General features: G+C 34.6%; 1 protein-coding gene across 3 annotated transcripts in view; it reads right to left on the reverse strand.

Annotated features, from left to right (window-relative positions):
* The window catches only part of CDH10 (cadherin 10), a 95,640-nt gene that overhangs the window by 51,778 nt on the left and 29,670 nt on the right, over positions 1-14,192 (reverse strand). For all 3 annotated transcript variants that reach the window (XM_068197321.1, XM_068197317.1, XM_068197327.1), the window contains one exon: positions 5,605-5,983. In XM_068197321.1, the coding sequence (XP_068053422.1) occupies positions 5,605-5,835 (231 nt within the window). In that variant the 5' untranslated portion in view covers positions 5,836-5,983. The remainder of the gene's footprint in view (positions 1-5,604; positions 5,984-14,192) is intronic.

Raw genomic sequence — 14,192 nt, forward strand, 5'->3', positions numbered from 1 at the left:
TTGCCACCAGCACCTTCTGCTGCTGTTTCCTGAAGCAAGAAATCAGAGCCTCCAGCATACACTGAGGTTTCCAAAGGAATAATCCTTTTGAAAACAGAAAATATCAACTCTCTGCACACTTAACAATATAGAGCAAGTGATGAATCTAAGCAGTTATAGTCAGAAACTTCCACTAAGCTGAGACTCAATAGACTTTGAGAATGAATCTTTCCCAGACTCACTGAGAATCAATCAGCCTTCAAGACAATCCTACAGGAAGTTTTTGATGTCTCTGATGTTATGGAAAAACAATATTACACTTTGACACTGTTTACCTGTTCTTAAATTTCGAGGAGGCCATACCCAAAAGCAATCTTTTACATGCTTGAAATGAATTGGTGCCCTAAGTAACCCTCTTCACATTCTATATTTTAAGTCTTGCTGAGAAAGAAATAAATTTCTAAATGTTCTTGTGTCTCAAATGTCAATTCCATCACACTGCAGTATCTTCAATAAGATAAGGTTTTTGAAGATAGACAGCTGTGAATAACTTGGGCTTTGTTTCCAGTGGAATTATACCAAAAACACCTCACATGGAAACTGTTAAAGGACTAGCTGCCCTCTTTCACCTTAACAGGTCACTATTCATTTTTTCAGTTTGCAGAATATCTTCCATCCCTTTCCATTCTTTTTTGTTAATCTCTGTCATGAGAATCTGCTCTAGATGAAAATTCAACCTCTACAGAACTTCAGTGCCACGAAGCTGATTACTGTCACCTAAAAGAAAAGGCTTTTTATATCTCTCAGTCAGATCTTCACACCAAATATTAAGCCTGCACATTAGCACTTACAATTCAAAACCCTACTCTTCAGTCTCTCATAGCAGCAAAGGGCTTCATAAAAGAAAGAACTTTGGTAGCAACCCTCTTCAGAAATCAAAATGCAGAGATTTTTAAAAGAGTTTGGTAAGTCTTCACCTTACCACAACAATAACATCACTTTGTTGGGACATTTTATTGTATGTGTCACACCTGATGATGAATCCTTTGAAATAAAAACATGATATTTTCTGCTACCCTCTTCAGACCAGTACTTTTGGTAGCTGCTTCATCAGAAAGAAAAATACAAGCAACATCTGAGGCTTCACTGCCTTGTGTCGTTCTGACTGTTATGTGGTACATCATCCACAGTGTCAGTAGAGAGTTACTGGAACTATAACTGCTGTTCTTGAAAATGTTTCATGCACACACAGCTTGCTAAGGCTTTCCCTCAGAATCATGTCTGGGTTGGGATTCTCAAAGTGAAAGGAACTAAGTGAGGTTGACATGTTCTGCTCTTTACACCATCAAAGATAATGACTACACTTATAAGCACGCGATAGTGAATACTGCCACGATAATCCTTTCTGGTAACAGTTCTAATGTGACACACACAAATGTTATATACATTTATGTGCAAATATAGGATGAATTATCCCTAGAGGTACTAAAAGGCATTGCAGTGTTACTAAGAACTTCGGTCTCTCAAAGTGCTGTAATGGAAATTGCTAGAAAAAGTCAATATCTATCTCAGAAAGCTAAGTTGGGTAAATATCTGCAAAACTAAACAATTGACAAGATCTGTTGAGAAAATAAGAGGGGAAATGAACTTTAATATGGATAAAAAACTTATTTGTAAATTTATTTTTGAATGACCCTGTACTAAGATATTGTTGGTACATACTAAGATATTGTGGGAAGCACAAGTAGTGCTTCCTTTATGTGACAACTACTAGAAAACAAAGTTTAGATTTAAAAGAATTTTTTTTCTGGATATACTCAAAGTAAATTGAAGTCTTTCACAGCTGTTTTGAAAATGCATAATATAAAAATAATTAATGGGCCTTGAAACTGTATACTAAGAAAAGAAATAAAAATTATTAATCAACTTTCCTTAATATTAATAAAGTTGGGTTTCTGACATGAGGTTTACACTTCTTTTAGAACATTCTTGCATTGTTTAGCTGAAACTGGGAGGACCACTTTTACTCAGATTTTCTTCTAGTAAGAAAATTCTTCTAAATTTCTTCAGATTTTCTTATATCTTTTGCAAAGAAACCTCAAAGCCAAATTGTATTTTGTATATATATATATATACACACATATATATATATATATATATATATATATATATAGAAAGAGAGAGAGAGAGATTTGGTTTTCCATCTTCTTTATGACTTCAACCTTTAGCAGAGATACAGCTGAAATCATTATTTGAGGTTCTGCATATACAAAAATCATTTACATAATTTTGATTTCTGTTCTAAGGATGCTGTGTATTACATGAAGAAAAGATGACCATCCTCTTTCTTGTGATAATGATAAATACTGATCTAAAGAAACCTGGGAATGTCCATAACCAGTCAATATGTACTCTGCCACAATATCGCACAGATTAAAGAAGGAATGCTTCAGTTGTTATGGGATTATGTATTCCATTAATTCAGTGAACACCATTTCCATCATATTATTGTAGTTGAACATTGTCAAGATGATCCAAACATTGAATAAATGACTGCATAAATTGCATTGTGAATTGTAGACACTTATTTAATATTCATCAGTTAGTTTCCCTGATAGATATTTAGATGCAGGTTAAAAAACAAGAAAAATTGTATCAGCCATGAGATCAGAAACCAAAAGATGTAAACCATAAACCCTGATGAACCATCTTTGGAAGTTCTGATGATTCTTCCACTGGCATTGCACAAAAATTCTCTCTTAGTCCTTGACCATGAATCATTGAGTTCTCTTATTATTGCCCAAAATTTCCAAACACCGTCTCCAAACACGCTGCAGAGAAATTAACAGGAAAGTGGCATTTTATGTCACCCACCTATCAAAATAATTTTGTCTCTGGATAAAATCAGGTAAAAGGAAAAATGCAGAAATGTTTTGAATATAGAACTGAGATGGCAGTTGGAAAGGTATTTCATCAGTAATTCTTTATTTTCTTTATTTACCTAATCATTTGAGATTTAGGACTATCAGAATAAAGCATTATAAATTTAACAGTCAATTTTTTACTCCACATATAATTATATCTGTTTCCATTAGCTTCATTTGTGTAAAACTCTCCCTGAACAAATACCATGCTGTGATACTGTTAATTTTATATGTGTTTTCTACCCTTTTCCCAAACTTGCCACAAAATTACTACCAGGCAATTTTATATACTGTTTAATTTTAAATTTGCTTTTGCAAATTAACAACTCTTGTAAGTAGAGCAAACTAGATGAGCTGTCTTAACTGCTCATCAAGTTTCTTCTTAGTGCTGTACTCTTAATCCATCATCTTACTTATCTTTACTTATCACTTCACTTTTGCAAACACTTATTTTCTCTCAGCCAAAGTAGTTCAATGTTTATCAACAGCTTTTCTAATGCAGGTGAGTTAGTCTAAAAAATATTAACCTTTTCCTCTCTAGAGAGTTTTTCTTTGCTTATTTATGACTGGAAAAAAAATTTTAAGGAACACCACTCCCTCGTCATGATTTGAAATCATAAATATTCAAAAATAATACAACAGGAAAAAAGTAATCAGCATGCTTCTGAAGGTTCTTAAATAATATGAAGTTCTGGGTGCCCTGGAAATCTATTTATTTCCTAGGACTGTTGTAAGCAATATACTTTCAATACAGTAGTAAAGTTTTTTGATACAGTAACCCTTCTTATTTTGTAGGCAAGGTCAATTTTCTTATGCTATCAACCTGATCCAGACTGAGGAACTGGCCTACTTGCTTCAGAACACTTGGGAGTCATGACTTTACACTTGAGAACTGGATTAAATAAATATAGGGACTATTTACAAGACTCTCAACATGCTTTGGAAATGGCTGCATTATTTAAATGCTAGTGCTAATACTACAGACTCAAGGCAACAAATAAAAAATGGCTTATTCATAAGCCTGCACTCTTAAATTTTTACTTGGTGTTTAAATTTCATAAGTTTTAATAAGCATTTCCTTTCATAAATCCTGCAGTGTCCTTAATTCTTCCAAGAAATGTTTTATAATATAATGCTCTCATACACCAATATGTGCTGGGACCCAGCTGGCTGGATAGTAGTTTTGCAGAGTGAACTTGGGGTCCATTTGAGCAGCAAAATGACCAGGAGCCAGAAAAGTGCCCTTGCAGCAAAGGTCATCAGCACCCTGGGCTCCATTTGGAAGAGATCACCTGGAGATCAAGAGAGATGATCATTCCTCTCTTTTCTGCCTCGGTGAGATACATCTGTACTTCTGTGTCAAGGTCTGGGCTCCCCTCGAGAAGAGAGTTACAGAACTAATGGAGGGGGGAGTCCAGGAAATAGCCAGAAAGTTGAGTAGGGAATTAGGGCATTTTTCATATAAGGAGATGCTGAGAGAGCTGAGATTGTTCAGCCTAGAGAAAAGAAGGCTCAGCACAGACCTTATTAATGTATATAAATACTTGTTGGGAAGAAGTGAGGGAGACAGAACCAGTTTCATTACAGTGGTGGTCAGTGACATGACAAGAGACAGTAGGCACAATGTGATATACAAGAAATTCCCTTCAAATATAGGAACAAGTCTTTTACTGAGTGGGTGGTCAAACACTTGAATAGTTTGTCCAGTGAGACTGTGGAGTCTCTACCTTTGAAGCTATTTAAAATCTGACAGGACATAGTCATGAGGAAAATCAAGCTTACCCTGCTTTGAGCATGGGTTTTGGACTAGTTGATTTCCAAACATGCCTTACAATCTTAGCTGCTCTGTGATTGAATGATTTCCAAAAAGTCAGTATTTCACTGTGGTATTTTTCAAGTTCCAAACCAGGTAAATTCTGAAAAACTGCTTTATAGAAAACTGAATTTCGTCATTTAGAACCAACCACTGGTGCTAAGTTGTACCCATTACTGCTGACACCGATTTCATTTTCAAGAAAATTACCACTTTGAATTAACATCTTATACCTGTTTGAATGTTATTGTGGGATTATACATTATATATTTTTCAATAAATTACTTGGGAAAACATAAACATCAACACAAAATGATTTAAAGGACACTTCCAGTGTCATTTATGTACACCTGTACTAAGCTACACAGTCACATGTACCAGTCTGCTATCTTCTATTGCAGTTCACTTCCTAACCACATGATTTGTATCACATGGTTTGCAAATGAACTTTACTCCCTGCAGTTAATTGATTTTCAGGGAAATGTAAAGAGGAAGAACATTTTTTCTTAAAAATACGTTGCATTCCTCAAACATGAGCATAGAAAAAGAATGCAATATCTTGTATGAAACATGAAATATTCAAAGACAGTTGGAAAATTATTTTATAATGATTCAAATAATATTATGCTTTGATAATGAAGACATACTGAGTGGGCTGCTAGTAGGCAAGTTGTGCTGAAACAAACAAATCTGTCAAAAATATTTTTCTTCAAATATTTCTCAGTAGCTATAACTAGCAACATTAAGTTAGTGATTCTAGTAGGAGAAACAGTATATCTGTTTCTTGAAAATCTGCTTCTTAACACATTAGAATAAAACATAGAAATTAAGACTGTGGAAAGATCAGAACACTTGAGAATTATACAGAAAACCTTTAGAGAAACCTACCTTGCCTACATACTGATAATCAGATCCTGTATATTCCTCTAAAAGAAAAAACTGATTCCACATCCAGCCTCGCTTCTGGCGGTGAATTGCTTTCCCATCATTCCCTAAAGCCCGTCCTCCAAAGCTTTTGGGTCTGAGATCAGGAGTCCTTCTGAAGAGCATTTCTGTATGGCAGGGATGTGGCAGCCACATCCAGAGCAGCAGAAGTAATAGGACTTGCTGTATTGTCATAGTTCTCCACTGCTGATGCTCTTCAAGCCGGTTGGCAGTGGAGCGTAGTTTTGTTTTTCTTGGCTTGTTTTTTTTTATGTATCTAGTTTCTGATGCAGCCAAGCAGTTTCCAGCAGCTCATCTCTGTACTGTATGCAGTAACCAAATCCTGAGAGTAAACAGAGAAAAGACAATGTAAGGTGAAATTCATTCACTCCTTAGTGTCCAACGTCACTGCTACTGTACCCTTCATATACAAAAAATGATGACACAGAAAGCAATCTGGTTAGAAATATAAAGGTTATCCATATAGGGGGACACTGAATATATCAGGTAGCTGCTGTAAGAATGCTTCCTTAAAAAAAGTAAGAGTGCCATTAAAAAAATTTCAATTTAGAAACTTCTAAGAGTGTTCTTTATTTAGACTGGTGGATAAATATTGCTGAAACTTACACATTAAATACTGCTGCCTTTGCTTCAAATGTTTTCCACCCATTTTCATTTACAAGAATTTCAGTGTTTTATTAGTCTTAGTATCAAGAGACATGAAACTCTAACACAAAGTAGTTTTAGAAATTACAAATGGTAAAACACCCAGTTCTCCAGGGTATTTTAAATGGTAAAAGGGAATATCATATGCATCAGAAGAACTACAACAAGATATGAAGCAAACTTTTAAACAGAAAAAGTTCTTGAGATGGTCTTGCAATATGCAGTAATTCAAGCTTAGCCTTAAAATGTGGGAAACATTTTTAAAAATATGACAGCCTGTTTTCCAAGTATCCTGAAATACTTATGGAAAATGATATTGCAGGGAGAGTGCAAGTGTCTCCCAGCTCACCCTTTTTTTGTCTACACTTTTGTTTTTTCACTTTGCTTAATTTTATTTCTTCCTCCATCTAAAGAACCATGAGATGTTATTTCAGCAAGAGAAATTCAGTAAATTCTCTTCACTTTACTTCTATACCAGCATTTAAAGAATAGCATTTTTTGTTAGTGAGACCATTTGGTAATTGTTTCCTCCAGTAAATAATAAAACCCTTTGATTTGTCATCTTAATAGGGTGTAGTTTCTGCAAACTTTAATCAGGGTGATTTTGCTATTCTTCCTAGGATACCCATAAAAAACAATGATGATTGTTGCATTTCCTTAAATATTTGTCCACATGTGGCAAAAAACTCATGTAGTAATATGCTTGGGTTGTTTTTTTTTTTCTTTTTGCTGATTTTAATAGGTAAGTAATGTGCTCTTCTTTCAATAACTTTACACTATATTTCACTATCATCTTAAATATTTTTATTTTTCAAAGAAGAGCTACATAAAAATTTCAGAAAATTTTCCTGCATTTCAATTTGATATTGAGGAGTTACTCAAGCTATTTCCAGTAATCCTGTGTTGATTAAAAGAGCTTATAATAAAATGTCAGGATTTTTAAAGTGGGTACACTATGAAATATAGTGACATAGTTTAAAAACTGTGTGTCTGCGGGCAGGCATGTTAATAACTGCACAGATACTTTTCATGAACCAGTTATTGTCTTCAAGTTATATTCACTCAGGAGAACATTTTCCCCTCTCTCCCAGTACTTGGAAGTCCAAACATCTTCTGAAATCCACTGTTATTAAGGATTTTGGCCCCAGCCCTGTTCTCAGTAACTCACAGATACCCATTTCCATTGGTCTAAACAAACACCAACTTATGTATTATTTAATTTACCACTTTTCCCTTTCATTTACCTCATTTGTGTACATTGATTAATACACAGAACAATCTGTTCTAATATAAGCTACTATTGATAAATATACTACATATGCTGCATTATATCAGCATGTACAAACTGGAGATGTGGTCCTCCACCTTGGAGATTATTTATCACAACTCATACTTGTGTTCTTTTAAGACAAAGGTATACCGAGTGAGAGAAGAGGGCAAAGATTTGTTCTAAAATAATTAGAAATATGTCTTCTCAAAGACCATGAGAAATTAAAAGTTGAAATTCTCTCTCTCAATTTCCCTAAAAATTTCAAACCTATTGTTTTTTTTTTGTTTTTTTGAAAAGGGTATATAGAATTTTCTTCTCTCGCTCTCTCTCTTTTTTTTTTTTTTTTGTGTGTGTGTGTGTGTGTGTGTGTGTGTGTATGAGAGGGAGTGTTTCCTTTCTTTTTTTCCCTTTTTTCACTTTCTTGTTGCCCTCAGTATATATATTCCATTATCCACACATTATTATTTGATGTAGAAGTGTTGTTAAATGCCTCTTGGGAAATAATGCTTCAATATTAGGGGTTGTTATTGAATTTCCTTCTTGTTAAATTAGGTCAGCAGAATGAATGCTCAGATGAAATTTGTTAAACTCACAAAAGTAGCTAATGTACTTGGCAAGCACAGCTGCTTAATGGATGTACATACCAGCAAGGACTTTTCTCTCCTTTGAGAGTCCTGTTGAAGTTCAGTTTCCTGCTTTAAATGTGATGAGTTTGATAGTAGTCTACTCTAAACAAATAACATTTGCCTTTATAAATGAGCTAGCAAAAAAGAAAAAAACAGACTAAGCTAATAAAGAAACATTGTATAAAGGTAACGTTTGAAGATAATTAGATGAAGGAAACCTTTTAATTCATAACTACAGAAAGTAAACAGAAATCTGAGTTCTGTATTAGATTGCATATCTGGATTCTGTGCTGGAAGAGTGAGTGGAGGAAGAAACATTTTCATTTGTTTGCTTTTTTGGTGTTCAGGATTTTTTTGTGGTTTTGTTTGTTGTTTGGTGGTTTTTTTGTTTCTTTTTAATTCCCTGTAAAACTAGTTGTAAAACTGTCAAACTTTTGGCAAAAAATTTATCTTAGAGGAGGGTTTGAGAACTCAGAAGAGTTTAAATAGCTTTGTTGACCTCAAGTATTTATTTTAAAAAGAATTTAAAGAGTTTAAAATAGTTTTAAATAATTTTAAATGATATTATTTCACCAATCATTATCATCAAATCTCTCTCTATCTCTTCTTCCAGAAGATCACTTCTTGAATTTTTGTCACAATAGAAAAGAAACAACTAAAAAAAAATTAAAGCTTTTTAAAATCTATCAGATATGTCCAATTTCTGTGTAATATCCTCCAATGTAACGCCCATATTTCTGTGTAATATCCTTCTAAATTGCATTAAAATTACTACAGAAGAACATTGTGCCCAGCTGCACTCTTATTTATACAGATTTGTGGATTTGTATTATTTTTAATGAGTTTTCTTGGAACTATTTCTAGTATGAAAGAGATGAATCAATCATCACTAAAGCTGTTAAATCACCATTAGCTTTCAGATAACAGTTTTTAAACCATTAGGCAATACTTTTCACAGGTTGATCACTTCTAAACCTCTCAGAACTTAGACGAAAACATTTTAATGCCGCTCAAAATGTATTCATGTGACCTTCAACTTCTAGCAAAATTTGAAAAATTGTATATATTGCTTCTCATTCATGTAATCCATCCCTCCAATACTAAAACATACTTCATGCCATTTGAAACTCCTAATATTTAACACCTGTATAAGATGGGCTGTGAATGCTTCTAACATGCATGTGTCAAAGTTCCACCTACTGGTTCAGGATATAGAACTTTTACGCTAGGAATTTTATTTCTATATTAAATTATGCCCTCTTTTTGTCTGTTTTTTGGCATTCATATATAGTTGCTTTTGGAATTCAGCAGAACCAAATTTAAAATAGAAAATTCACTACAGATCAAAAGACTGTGTCTGTTTAATTTTTTCTAATAAAAAAATTTAGTAAATGTCTCTTGTGAGGAACAAATTTGAATAACAAAAACTTTACTTGGGATAGCTACCATTTAAGAATTTTGTTCTGTATTTGACCTTGGTCAAACTTGAATTGAATTTTAATTGTGTGACATTTCAAACAGCTTGTTTAAGGAAAGATATTTATGCAATGCTGGTCCTGTTTTCTCCATTTCTCTTTCAGTTGGGAGCCATTCACAGCTCTAATCTTGTCTTTCAATCCTTTTTGCTGTGTTTGTACAAAAGAAAGAAATTTTTGGAACTGAAGATGCTTTCTGAAAAATTAGATTAAACAGTGTTGGAATCTCATGAGGAGAATAACATTTAATTTTATTATACTGGAAGCAAGCCGAGCATATTTTGTTCTTGTTTTGCTCTTGCTCTGCAGAGTTGATGCCAATAGTGCTATTCTTATGTACAACCACAGTGAGAAACTTTTCTTATGTTCCGTCTGACTTCTCCAAATTTTTGGACACTCTCCAGCCACTGGTAGAGAGATACCAGCATAGTCTGCAGACCTTCTATCATAGTTCCTCCAGCCTTCAGCCTACTGCCAAAGTTCCTATGGCCATCAGCCATGAACCATAATTCCTACGATTTTGGTTCTTCCTTGAATTAGGCAACTTCCTAAGGTGCCTCTATTTCATTAGAATTCTGGTTCCTGACTTATGGTGTCAGAAATTAAATTCAAACCTCTGGCTAGGATTTGAAGTAATAGGGACCATTTAACAAGCTAGTAGAAGTAGCAGGACAGCTAAGTGCAGAAAAAGCTGTATTTTCACTGAGCCTCAGAAGAGCCTTCAGCTCAGATAATTTAGTGGTGTTATTTGCCATCTCTATCAAAATCAGAAATTCTAATTCTTTAGAGCATAGTGCGATGAAGCAAGTACTTTAAAAAGACAGCTTTGCAAGAGCCTGTAACTCAAAACACAGCAAATCTTTCTCTCTGTATGTGTAACCCATTGGTGTAAGATATCCCTTAATGGAAAAGAAGACAATGCATTTTTATGAAGAATTTTAAGAGTATTTGAAACAGACAAATTAGATCTGTCTAATTATCAATTCGTAATGGATTCTAATCTCATCATTCCTTGTATTATAGATTTATGTTCATTACCTTATGTATTATAACCCAGTGAAGTCAACTGAAGTCATCCATAATTTAATTGCTTGATTCTGAACTCAGATGATAATTGGTAAATTGTCAATAAGCTGCTTATTTCATAGCTTGTAGCAGAACCCTTGCACACCACAGTGACCACACTTCAAGTTATTAAATTATAACAGGAATTTGCAAAGTAGTCAGTTACACCTTTGAACCTTATAATTCAGTCTTCTTTATTAAGTCCTGCAACCATTAATCTGCTTAGGAATTTGAGTTGAATATACATAGTTCAATGCTAAACTAAAAAAACCCAACAACTAACATTTCAGGGATTAGGCATTAAAATTTTTAATATTAATAATATTTCCTAATCATCAAAATTACTTCATTCAAATAAGTGTTTTGGGGAGAAAGATATTGAAAAACAAGCAGAGAAAACAAAGGAAAAGGAAATACTGAACTTTAAAACTTTTGATAAAGAAGTTGATTTTTTTGGGCTATGGGAGATTATATATAAGCATACCTTATGTCTTTTTTTTAACGTATATTTATGTACTAAAAATTCTAAGTAGTTTTAAAAAAATAACAAATAAACATGCACTATGCTAAATTCAAAGTGGAAAGTTAAGGAGGCAATCTGTGTTCCACTGGTAGTTCAGTAATTGAATATCCACAACTGTACTTAAGCAAACAGAAATCCAGAACAGGGGAAAATATAACTCCAAGCAGATGTTAAACTGAAGAGGAAAAAGGTATCGAAATCCACTCCTCCCAGTTCCCCTGCTGTGAAGAATATCGTCCTCCACCCTCTAAAAATCTCTGGATGCCTCACCAAAACTTCCACCTTGTCTTCTTAAGGAAGAGTGAAACCCTTAGGCTTAAGACAGAGTGGGACATTCAAAGGATCAGCATAAGACCAGAGAAAAGGCAGAAGATATTAGTAAGTTACCTTGCATAAAAATTTTGACTGTTTGTTAATGAGGATTTTATTTGTTAATTAGATTACCTGGATAGTTAACAGTAATTCTTAGTTCTCTACATTCAGTGAATACACCTTTTCTGATAGTAAGACATGGGGAGTACCACACTATTATAGCAATTTTCTACATAGATAGTTCAATTTACTGCTGTTGCTAAAGTTTTGTGGGAGAAGATATACATGCAGCAGTGACAAAATGGTGGGTAACTTGTGAACATGCAAAAGTTGTTTGAATCTTTATAATTTATGTAAATTGTGAGGTTCCCAGAGCATTTCATTACATGTGGCACCCTGCTCTCCCTTCTAGATGACGCTTTCCTATCTGACTCTATATACTGAGTTTAAGTTCTGCAGGGTAGCTACCCAGTACTTTTCTGCATGATAAGGATGAACAAGTATAGAGTTAATTTATTAAATTTATAGAGTGCATAAGCCTTTTCTGCTGAATTAAAGAAAAAAAAATCAAAGTATAAAAAAAAATACACTGAAATTTGCAGAGTGTAGCAAAAAGAGTGGAAAGATCATAATAAGTTGCACAGCATAACAATAAACTACTGTGTTGAGTTGACACAGGCAGGCAGACAGAACAACCACAAACCCACGTCTGAAACAAAAAGAGTAAAATCATTTCGTTACTCACTAACCAGAGGTTCCTGAAGCAACACTGGGCAGAGACAGCCAAGAGGGAATGCAGGCACCATCAGGCTCAGTCCACCCTGATGGACAGCAGCCCTGCTGTGTGCACACTTTTGTCAAGGCCCTGTGTGCATGTAGTTTACCATCATGCTCCAATCTCCTCTGTGGTTTTTATGATCTTTGCTCTGATCTCTCTCCTAAAGCAGGGAGCTCAAGCACGTCTGTGAGACTGCCTACAAATATCTCAAAACATCGTCATCATCAGCAGAAGGCGTAATATGTGAGGTTTCCCACATTGTTATTCTCCAGGCCTTGGCACTCCCAGATGCAAGGTCACCTGAGAGATTCTACCATCCTCCCCAGCCATTCTTCTGCTTTTAACCCTGTCCTCCCAACAACTATCTAGGCACAGTTCTGGAGAAAATGATGCAGAAGAAGCATAATAGTTCTGAACAACCTCAATATGGTGGAATTTTTATCACTTATCTTAAAAAAAAAAAAAAAAAAAAAAAGAAGAAAAAGAAAACAGGAAAGAAGATATGTGGACAGGAATATTATTTTTAAGAAGTATGAAATAGTCCTTCCTCTCCACTCAGCCTCATTGTAAATTCAGCATTCAGGTTTGAACACACATCTAATGATTTATAACATGCAAATTATTAGGCATTAGGCAGGCAACAAAGCATTTAGGGAAAAAAAAATATTTTTGAGTAAAGAACAACTGCACCTAGTTACCCAGTCTACAGAAAGAAAACAAAAGGAAAAAAGGGCTGCAGTTGTAGTTTTTAGAACCACTTCTTGAAATTAAGAAATTATTTTCAATGCACACCACAGATAGTCTAAGCAATTTACTTCATTCACAGCCATGGTGATTTAGGTTAAGTGTTAACTAAAGCTTCCTATATATTTGCAAGGATATTTGGCAGCTGAAATGAGATGTGACTGAAGGATTTGAAGGACAGTCTCAGCAAACTGCTTTCCGAAATTGGCTGCCTGCAGCTGGTATGACCAGAGCATTTCTCAAGATGTTTTCAACTCTATCCTATTGAACTCTATTCCTTCTTCTTCCATGCCATTATTTCTTTTCATTATATCTCTCTATGTCTGGTGCCACTGCTACCAGTGACCACTGCAACCACTGGTCACCCTATTCTCCTGTATGAGTATGGATTGTTCATTCCAGATCAACTACATCCTTTTCTATTTACCAATTTTAATCTCAAAAGCAGCTTTAGATTCACTTTTCTGGGTTGAAAGCAACTGAAATTCTCTTTCTTGCCAGCCAGCATAACATGCTTTTCCACATCAAATGATACAGTCCTAGACACATGGTTTAGAGAAGGTCTTGCCAGTCCTCTGAATTTCCTTCCATAAGATTTTGAAGTTGTATTTATCCCATAAATTGTCTGCTATACTCTCTCCAATAGTGAATTTAGCTCTTTCTTCCTCCAATGTGAATTCATCCCATGTATATCTTCCAAAATGATTATCCCCCCCTTTTTGTCTAGCCTATAGTCATGCTGTCTTCTAAAACCTCCATATTTACTATTTGTAGAGATTTTTTTTTACAAAGAGGGTAATCCTCTGCTTCATGTATTATGAAACCTAACTGAAATCCCAAAGCAGTTATAGCTTTTTAATATTTGATCCTTCCTTCCTGCCTTCCTTGCCTTCCTTGCCTTCCTTGCCTTCCTGCCTGCCTTCCTTCCTTGCTTTCCTTCCCTTCCTTCCTTTCCTTCCCTCCTTCCCTCCTATCCCTATTTTCTTTTTTTCTTATTCCTTACATTTCATCTTTGACAGACCATAGGTTTTCTGGAAATAACAATATCAGAAAATTCCATATTAATTTTGCCAAGAACGAAACATGAGAGCTC

This window comes from Anomalospiza imberbis, chromosome 1, assembly GCF_031753505.1.
Source record: "Anomalospiza imberbis isolate Cuckoo-Finch-1a 21T00152 chromosome 1, ASM3175350v1, whole genome shotgun sequence".
Classification (NCBI taxonomy): Eukaryota; Metazoa; Chordata; class Aves; order Passeriformes; family Viduidae; genus Anomalospiza; species Anomalospiza imberbis.